Here is a 9854-nt window from a genome sequence, read left to right as displayed (position 1 = left end):
CTTATCAGCCTCCACGTCTGCATTGTCAGGCTGATGTCTGACTTTATTTGGCACGACTCTTAAAAAATAGTTGTGGTTATCCGTCTTACTTTATATCAAGCAAAGAGCTCGAACGTATCGAGTTTGCCAGATAAGAACAAAGAAAATAAGAAAGGCCAAAGCTCAGACACGTTCCCAGAGGAAAACACTCTCACAGATTTCGAAGACAAAAGTTGGCTCGGTTCAGAATTGTTACTGTGCTGCGATATGACACACATTTCTCAGTTGCTTTAGGGTAGCTGTTTCTCCGTCTCAGCCTGTTTTAGCTGACGGTGACGTTGTAAAGCTGTTTAAACACTGATGAGACAGATGGATTACGAGTCTGGGAAGCCGGGTGGAGTACGCTAAATGGCAGTTTGATAGGTAGCACTTTTCTCACACCCCTTCCACCTCTGCTACCTGCAGGTGATAAGCTATAATCAAAACTTGCACCATGCCACCACATTAAATCACTTTATTTTATAATTATGACATTCCATGGACACACAAATCCTACTCTCCATAAACATTCACCAGCATTTATTTGATAAACAACTCATCCAGTGCATCACAGCTCTCTCCAATATTAACTATGGCTTCGTGTATCAATGAAATATTGACACTGGCTTTGTTTTCACTCCCAGCTATTTTTTTTTTTCAGGTGAAATTAGTCTTTAATTATTCCTTAAATGGTCTTAATTGAAATGCATCCACCCCAAAACCACTCTGATGCTGCAGGTGCACATGAAAAGTGAGAGCCCTGTCATGAAATACACCTCTGGGGGAATTTATGACCACAAAGAGATTCCTTCTATCCCTGAAAAGCCCCTCTTGAAGATTTCACAGCATCTTCCATTTATGGCTTGTTCCTTAAATCCACCTGAGCCTTGTTTGCTCACAAGGTGACTGCGCTTCACCGTGAAGTCTTACTACTTTCTACGAGGGGGAGCGACGACCCTTTCATCCTCTGTTACCTGACCTTTTTCGTCTCTGTGGCGGCCTGAGGTCTCGCTGTGGATTTGACAAAGTCCTTGGTGATCACCTCGTCCTCGCCCAGCCTCCGGACGCAGCGCTGGACCACCCGGAGGACCTTCTGTAACCTGCGGTCCAGCGCTAAGAGGTGAGGCTCCGTCAGGATCGGGCGTAAAGGGTCTCCCTGCAGGGACTCCCTCATCACATCGCTGAGCCTGTACTCCGGTCGGGCCAGGAGCTGAAGCCGCAGCAGCGTGGAGCGCTTTACCCTGAGCAGGGAGAGACATGTGACTCCTTTTCCTCACTTCTTCTTCACAAAATGACACCAGATCTCCATTATAAATCCACAAACTGCGCACTGCAACATTACTGTACACTTACATGCAGCACTGAGACAGCGGAGCCAGGATGGACATCTCATCTTGAGAGTGCTTCCCAAACCTGAGCACAAGATGTGCGATAAGGAAATGAAAGCCATGATTTCATAATAACAATATTTCATGCTCTGTGAGGTTTTTCTGTCTCACCCTCTGGCATTGTCCAAGTGGAGAAGGAATCCTTCATCCCCAAATTTGGTAAAAATCTCATAGTGGTGTCTGTCCATGTTGCCTGTAATACAGAGCCAAACACACAGAAATGAACACAGGCTGTTCCTGACAGGAGACGCTCCGGTGCTTATGTGAGTCTGAGGCAGTGGCAGAAAGTACTTGTGAGGAAGTCGAAGATGGACATGTCTATGATGTTGAGGAGCCTGTTGCCTGAGTTGTAGGGATACAGCTGCTTTATGGTGTCACAGAAGAAGGGGTTCACCTCCCACCTTTAAAAACAGACAAACGACATCATTCAAAAAGCTCTGACCCTGGAACTGTTTACTGCATGCATGTAGCACCAAACAGGAAGTGCAAATTGACTTCATAGGTCACAAAAATAGTGCATGGTGTAGCAAAGAAAGAAAAAAACACTCTTCCTCTTTTATGTTTAATTGGAAAAGCCTTTGACCGAAGAACATCCAGTCTGATTCAGCATCAGCAGGATTTATGGGAAATATGGTCTTTTATTTTGAAAACACTCGAATGTGACTGGAGGCCACCAACAGTCTCAACCGCAGTCAGTAAGAGACATGACAGTAACTCAGATTATAACGATCTTCCCACTGAGCCACACAAGGCAGCGTTTTATCTCTAAACTAAAATGTGTTTCTCCTCATGTGGCGTGCAGAGGTCTTACTCTTCTCGCCCAGTGAAGGTGTAGGAGCGTATCCAGGGGTTGGGGATGGAGATGCGGGGGGCAATGCTGAGGCCGGGCAGGTAGGCAGACAGGGAGCCCTCCAGCAGGTCGGGGCTCCCGCACACCGCGTACTCCGTCTTACACACATACAGGCACTTGGCGAAGAAGCATGTGTTGTTCGCTGATGGGAGGCAGAGCAAGGTGGTGGAATACAAAATGAGTTTCCCGCTCACATACAATTACATGCTTTTTGATCAGCTCTGCCGTTCCCGCCAACTCCACGCTGCGTCACCGGCCAGAAAAGCATCAAACCACAACCGACATAACTCACGGATAGGCTCAGGTTTATACTGATATGTGTATTTTTATGCAAGTATATAGACATTAAAGTGTGACTAACAGTCAGATGTGAGCCATGTTGTCATGACAATAGAATGTCATGACAACATGGCTCACATCACAATAGAATGTCATGACAACAGGAATTAAAACACCTTATGTTTATTGAAAAGTGGCACAAAATATCTACTAAGAGCAGCTTTGGTGTACAAATATTTGATGTAATGTCACCTGGTGAGGTGAAGAAGACAGCTCGCAGGTCTTCGTTGTGGGTGACTTGGAGGACTTCTCCTGTGACATTCACCAGCCTGCCAACCACCGGCGGGACCCTCCGGAAGTCCAGGATCCTAACAAACAGGATGAGGAGGTTCCAAAGAAAATCCCGTTAGATATAAGTCACCTGGCTTTCATGTGGAAGGGAAAGTTTACAGTTCACACAACATGAAGCCAATGTAAATGTAACATGAACCCTCAGAGGATGATGGTATCTTTATCCTTGTCTCCTCACCTCTTTTCACACGAGCCAGAGGTTCATTTTTTACTGATTCTTATCTGTGAATAAACCCTATTGTCCGTCTTCCTGCTGAATAATTTCACCGGCTGCGTTCATATACACCATCAAGAGCTTACGCCTCCCCGGGGGCCTTATTTCAGTCGTGTCACACAAACAGTAATCAAACAACAATCACTGTGCGACGCCGAACGGCTGTTTCTCAAATCGTCAGCGTTCGCCAGCTGCTGATTGCTAGTGATAACGACGAGGGCCTCTGGCAGCCAACGCAGACACAACAGAGAGGCAGCGTTGCCGTAAATTAAAAATCAGAGAGAGCAGAGACGTGATCTGTCTGTCTTATTTGTGTTTGGTGACAGAAACTGTTAATGCTCACATTTCAAAGGCTGATTCATATTTAGAGCATGAGCAGGTATACAGTGTAATAACAGCCGCGCAGAGCTACACTGAGTGATTTAGGTGTTGACGTGGCACTCCTGCTCCTTTTTGCGCTGACTTATCACCGTGTGTGGCACCCTAATGATACTGTCTAGCTCAGATGAGAGTGAATCACCTCAACTCAGCTCGTGTGCAATTACACAAAGACGTGCGTGTGCTCTCGTGTTTGTCCGCAGACACGTGGTCTATGCTGATCAGCTCGTTTGGAAATCCTGGGCCGGGCAGACATGTTGCAATCTCTGTGTAGGCTGGGTGCTTTATTTGCTGGCACCAGGAGATGTCGTTTAAATTTACATCTATTTGTTGGACAGCATTTAGGATTTTTGTGAAATGATTGCATGGTGTTTCAACAGCGGCGCGCTGCTACGAGAACGCTGCCTCTGCCTCCTTAAGGTTACAATCTAATTTCATCATCGTTCTTCTGAGACACAATAAATTAGAATGCTTCTGATCACTTCAGTGATTTTTTTTTTTTTTTTACCAGTTTAAAGCCACATTAATGCCACTTTGAGGATGAACTTAGGCACAGTGGTGTTTTGAGCTAAATGCTAGCATCACCACGCTAACCTGCTCACAATGACGACGCTAATAAGCTGATGCAAAGCAAGTATAATGTTCATCATTTAAGTTCAGTGTATTAGCACGCTGATGTTCGCTAATTAGCACTAAACACACTAAAAGTACAGCAGAGGATGATGGGATTGCCAATATTTTTGCAGGTTATCCTGAATGTCTGAACCAAATGTAACAGCAATCCATCCATCAACTGTTGAGAAAGTTCAGCCAAAACCACAAATATTAACCTCATTTTGGCGCTAGAGGAAAAGTGAGGGGATCAACGAATTCAGTAGCAATCGTCCGCTGGGGATCAAGAAAGTTAGTCCAAAATTTCATGGCAATCCATCCAATGATTTTTGAGATATTTCAGCCTGGACCAAAGTGGTGTCCCAACAGACCAACACTGTCATCTCTGCTCCACACTACATCCCTGCAACTGGCCATAATTTAAAATATATACACTGCTGTCTACAATCAATTAATAGCATGGGAAACCATTGATAAATAACTAAGTTTAGTGCATTTACATCACAGATTGTGTCTTAAAATAAAGGGCCCAAAGAAAAGCAATTTGTTGCACTTCAGCGTGCAGCAGGAGCACGACTGGGAGCAATAAAATGGTAAATGTGCAACAAAAACTAGAATTACCCCAAAGCACCGCTGCCACATAAATTCACTGGGAGACCCGTTAAAATACGCAGTGTGACCGAGATGGTAGTAAAACAGGAAAAACGCTGAAGTGATGAAGAGCGTTAGGAGTGAAGAGGAGGGCCGCACCTGTCCAGGTGGAAGGCAGCAATCTCTGCATTGTGTCTCTGGAAATCAACAAAGTAGAAGAAGTCCTCTGGAGTCTCCTCGTCCCTCTGCTGCCTGACGCAGACACACACACACACACACACACACACACACACACACACACACACACACACACACACACCCAGTCAGTCATAATAGTCTGTTGTATATAATCAAGACCACAAATACTATCATTTCAACAGGTACTAGATGATTTAGTCTGACATATACTAACATAGGACATGACGTGAGATAATGCACTGTAATCTAAAGTTATTTAATCTAACATTTCATGAAGATTTCGTGCACACCAGCTTTATTTCTTTAAAATGGATTGCAGAATCACAGTGCTACGCTTCACCCACTAGGCACTGACATAAAATCCATCAAATGATGGCGCTCGATACAGACCGGGGGACCCAACGAACGTGGATTCGGTCCTCACCTCATCGGTTTGAACATGGCTTTAGCGAAGTTCCGCATCTTCAGAGCCAGTTTCAGGTGATGTCCACTGGGCTTCACAACTACAGCGGAGACACAGAAAGAGAAAAACACGTTACGGTGGGTGCTGGAGACACACATTCCTTTAAACTGGGTAGAAACTGACTTTGACAGGAGTGAACACTGAGCATCAGGTAAATAAGTCAGTGTTTTATTTTTATTTTTTTTTAGCTGAATGCCTCAGAGGCCAGTTCAAACCGGAATATTTTCTACATCTGCCTGTTCCCTGTGATAAAGTAATTGGGGGGTTGGTCACACAGCTTGTGCTCTGCTCTCTCAGCGTCTCCTGTCTGGCTGTATATTATGTCACAGCAGTAGGCCAGACTAACCACACATGCCTGCCCCCTGCTGCGCTCTGTGAAACTCCAGGTTTATTGATAGTTAACAATCATTTAAAGGTTTACAATCACTCTTTTTTTATATGGAAGCGAGGGCCAAGCTGGCACAAACAGCCTTTGTGGCCGATGAACTCTGTCGTTCTTGGTTACTGAAATAATGAGAAAGTCTTTTGAGGTTAAATTTAACCCGGCGGCACGGATTGTTTTGTTGCATTTCTTCTTGGCAGCGAGTGATGTTTTGCGTGGTCAGCCACTTCGCTTTGCTGGTGAGGCACAGACAGGACAGAGAGTCTGAGAGACCAGCATGCACTGTTGGCAGTAAAATAGAAACCGAGCAAATGCACAAGACTGAAAATACTGAAAAATTGGAGCCATCCAAATTGGCTCTAATGTTCATATTGCTGCATGAAAAAGTCAATTAGCCAACAGCCAGCTGCATCACAACTCTATCTACCATATCTGCTAGTTTCTTGCTACAATCTATTAAAAGTGACTTTTTCAATTATCCATCCACACGGGTGAAGATTTGGCTTGCGTGCTGCACAGAGGTACAGCAGGAGGTGACGGTGGAAGTGGAAGCTGGTGTGTAGGTGGAAACGCTGGAAACGCTGGCTTCCCTCAGAGCATGCAGACATCAAACATTTAATTAAGAGTTCTGCCTTTGAATGCGAGCGAATGCCTGCTTTTTTTTTTTTTTTCTTTTTTCTTGCCCCAGAGCAAGTGTCTCGTACAGACCGACAAATCAGAATTTCGGTGCCAAATGAAAACAAAATCCTCGCTATCACAAAGGCAGCAGTGTGTTTGTCTCTGACGGTACCGCTGAGCACAGCGGAAAAGAGAAGAACAAAAAGAGGGAAACAAAGGGGCTAGTCAGTGATCAAACAATCATGCTGTTACACGCTGTACACAAAATATAGAGTTACACAATGTGAGATAAAGAACATCAAAAGCCAAACAGATATAGACGCCTCATTCCATTCAGCGGTGAATGGACCATACCTTGGGTGCAATCACACGCTCCTTTCAGGGCCTTCTCGTCTTGAGTGTAATCTGTGAAAGACAGAGGTTTGTTAGCTCGTCATTTAGCACATTAAAGGTGTTACATGGAGCACTATTTCATCATCACAAGGCTTTGGACACAGAGCCAGAATATCAGCATCTTTAACCGCCTCTACAATCCATCCATCCTTCATGGACAAACAGAGCTCAAACAGAGCTGAACCTTCGAGGAGGATCAGGAAAACGGGATATTTATGGGAAATGTGTTCTGAATTTTGACTTGAGAGACAGTGGTTTCGCTCCAAAACACATCAAGCAATTACAGTTAATTTTACACTGACATACAGATGTTTTTAAACCCCATCTGTCATCCATCCATCCATCCATCACCTGCGCTGACGACCATCATGCTCTCCATCTCCTTGAGGAGTTGTGGGATAGCCTGGTCATCGCGGGAGTACAGAGCGTAGCGGTTGATTCCCAGGTGGAACTTCAGCCAGCTGGCCTCGGGGTCAAAGGTCATTTCGTGTTCAGTCACAGAAATGTTGGACGCAGCCGCCGCCTCGATGTAGAGCTTCATGTGTCTGAGGAGCGACAACAGAGGTGAACCAAAGGAAACAGCTGGGATATGCAAAGCGCTCTCACACGTCTTCAATGCAGTGTTGCATAAACAACAATGAGGTAGCCGACTGAAAGAGACTGGGGCTCTGGCTGCGGTGTTTGCTAAGCTTGGATTGCCAAGTTTAAGAAGAAAAAAAAATCTGCTGCTCAGGCATCACTTCTAACAACATTTTGCGAAGGCAGTATTTTATTTGGAGCAGTGCTTGGTGCCAGAAATCCGTGGCAAAGTGCATTCAACAGGTTTTCCTCGCAGCAAGAATGTGTTGAGAAACGAAACAGGATGCGATGAACTACACGAGGACGCCGACATTCATTGAATTCATTACGCGCACTCTGTTGTATAACTTGTCTTACTTGCCAGTGTAGCCTGCTTTTATTAGTTATCTTATGGGCTCTCTATTGTTTTTAAAAGCAGTTGAAACAAAATTCTGAATTTCCACAGCCTCCTCTCCTCTCGTGCTACACTTAAAGTCTGAGCAAGAATAATCTGAGACCAAAACAAATAAGTCTGTGGTGAGAGGGGACACCACATCGCCAGAGCTGACCGCACAGAGTGGGACGGTCATCTCCCAACCCAAACAAACTCCAGCACGGGCTGGATGGAGCGCCCAGATAATAAAGCGAGGGGCTATAAATACGAGTTAGTTCATCGGTCATCCTAACGAGCTGGAGTGACAGAGGGTAATCAGGGCGATAGACGAGCACAGGCCACAGACCACAGAGTGTGGAGTCACACAGGAGATGGCAAAGAGGAAGTGGAGGATGTTTGTGCGGTAAAGTCTTGCAGTGTTTGCCAGGAAGGACGCGCACAAATGCAGGTTGAGCAGGAAATTAATTTGAAGCATGAACAAGCTGAAGGATGAAACCGAGCCGTTCATTTGAGCAGCCCCAGTAAAGAAGCTCTGGATGCTGTTGCAAGATTTTGTAAGCCTTAAACAAGCCTTTGAGCTCGCCATTGTTTTTGAGTTTGTTTTTTACAAGGCAGCACGGAGAGGAGATCCATTGCTCATATTTCTTCCTTATTTTCCAACGTAAGAGCCCAAAAGTCGGTATCTCTCAGAGGGAGTGCACTGTGTTGGGATAGACAGGCAGCCTCACGAGCCAAGACAGCTACGGCTCCCACAGATTAAGATGGGCTTTAGCAGCTTTAAATCCTTGTTTACCTTAAAGAGAGCGTTCCAGACGAGGGCTCTCAGAATGACATGTTTGTGAGGGTTTTTCTGCCACCAGCCCACTCGACATTTAGACTTTTATGACGCACACAACCGTCTACACATCCTGACGTCTGTCTGGGGGTGTAAATCTGTTATCATGAGCAAATGCACAAGTGTGTTTATGCGCATGGATGAGCGCTTGTGTGTGTGTCTGCTGTGGGTTTGACCATAATGTCAGTGACCCTGCCCCGTGACCACAGTCCTTACACGTGCTTTAACAGTGAGATCTTTCAGCCAAAGTTAACTTCTTTCACAATAGTTGAGTAACACATCACATTTAGTTACTTCAGCCGTTGCACAAACAACTGCACTGTGAGCACAACAAGCAATGTCTAAATGGGATTCTTCAGATCTAGAAAAAGGACACCAGAAACTCACCTTTCCCAGCGTGACACCTTCTTCCTGTAGTACTCCATCAGCTGCTCCACCTGCAGCAGCCTCTCCTCCGGCCCCAGCGCTGGAGTCTGGATGTTGTACAGAGGGTGAGCAAACAGCCTTTCCAGCTTTGAGCCCCCATCCGCTGGTTCAGACATGCTACCTTCCAGGGGCAGCAAAGAAGTCCAGTTGGAGAGCTGAGGGGTGGCGAGACCCCCGTGCCTGGGAAGGGTGAGGTTGTCTGGACCACATGAGCAAAAGTACCTCGATCCTTGGCCCACGCTCCGCAGCTTGGGCAGCAGGACAAAGTAGAGGTCAGCGGAGAAGATGGCTGTGAGGGTCGCGGCTAAGAAGAGACGGTCTCTCCTCATCTTTGACACGGAGAGAGGAAAACGCTGAAGCTGAAGAAAGTCCCGACTATGTGCTGCTCCGGAGAGTGCGAGGCATCACTTGTCGGCTGCCTCCAGCCTCTCACACAGCCAGCCAGGCAGAGGCGAGAGGTAAGCAGTCAGAGGTGGGTCCAAGTCTCTCTCTTTCTCCTCTCTATCTGTGTGTTTCAGTCTGTTCCTTCCAGCCTCGCTTCTCCTCCTCCTCCTCCTCCTCCTCCTCCTCCTCCCTTGGCAGCAACAAGAGAGAGCTGAGCTGAGAGCGAGCATGTGTTTGCAACAGTCACTGACAGTTTGGCTGCTTCCAGGGACCTGCTGCTCTGAGGACGAGACCGACAGTGTGTGAGTGTGAGACAGAGAGGGAGATAATAAACAGGGTGTGTGTGTGTGTACACTGTGGGCGTGTGTATGCGCAGGTATGTACACAACCATCAAATGACAGGTTAGTAGATTGAAAATGAGGGCAAGGAGGTTGGAGAAAACACACACATATACACTCAGGGGTAGAAGCAGAAGCAGCGAGATTGGCAGGACGAGTGTGTGCGTTGAATCACAGGTGTTT

The 9854-nt window shown here is 46.2% G+C and overlaps 1 protein-coding gene across 1 annotated transcript; it reads right to left on the bottom strand.

The window, feature by feature from the left end:
- Positions 1 to 474: 474 nt before the first annotated feature.
- Positions 475 to 9632, bottom strand: fam20a (FAM20A golgi associated secretory pathway pseudokinase). The gene is made up of 11 exons (XM_070991290.1): positions 8910 to 9632; positions 7087 to 7280; positions 6697 to 6747; positions 5304 to 5382; positions 4841 to 4933; positions 2788 to 2903; positions 2218 to 2398; positions 1698 to 1807; positions 1518 to 1599; positions 1372 to 1431; positions 475 to 1259 (listed from the first exon to the last, which is right to left on the bottom strand). Exons 1-11 carry the CDS (start codon positions 9275 to 9277, stop codon positions 989 to 991), a joined length of 1605 nt encoding a protein of 534 aa, XP_070847391.1. The 5' UTR covers positions 9278 to 9632; the 3' UTR covers positions 475 to 988.
- Between the last annotated feature and the right edge of the window lie 222 nt (positions 9633 to 9854).

Source organism: Chaetodon trifascialis, chromosome 21 (genome assembly GCF_039877785.1).
Source record: "Chaetodon trifascialis isolate fChaTrf1 chromosome 21, fChaTrf1.hap1, whole genome shotgun sequence".
In the NCBI taxonomy this organism is placed as follows: domain Eukaryota; kingdom Metazoa; phylum Chordata; class Actinopteri; order Chaetodontiformes; family Chaetodontidae; genus Chaetodon; species Chaetodon trifascialis.
Note: the sequence above shows the minus strand (reverse complement) of the source record. Positions and strands in the feature narration are given on the sequence as shown.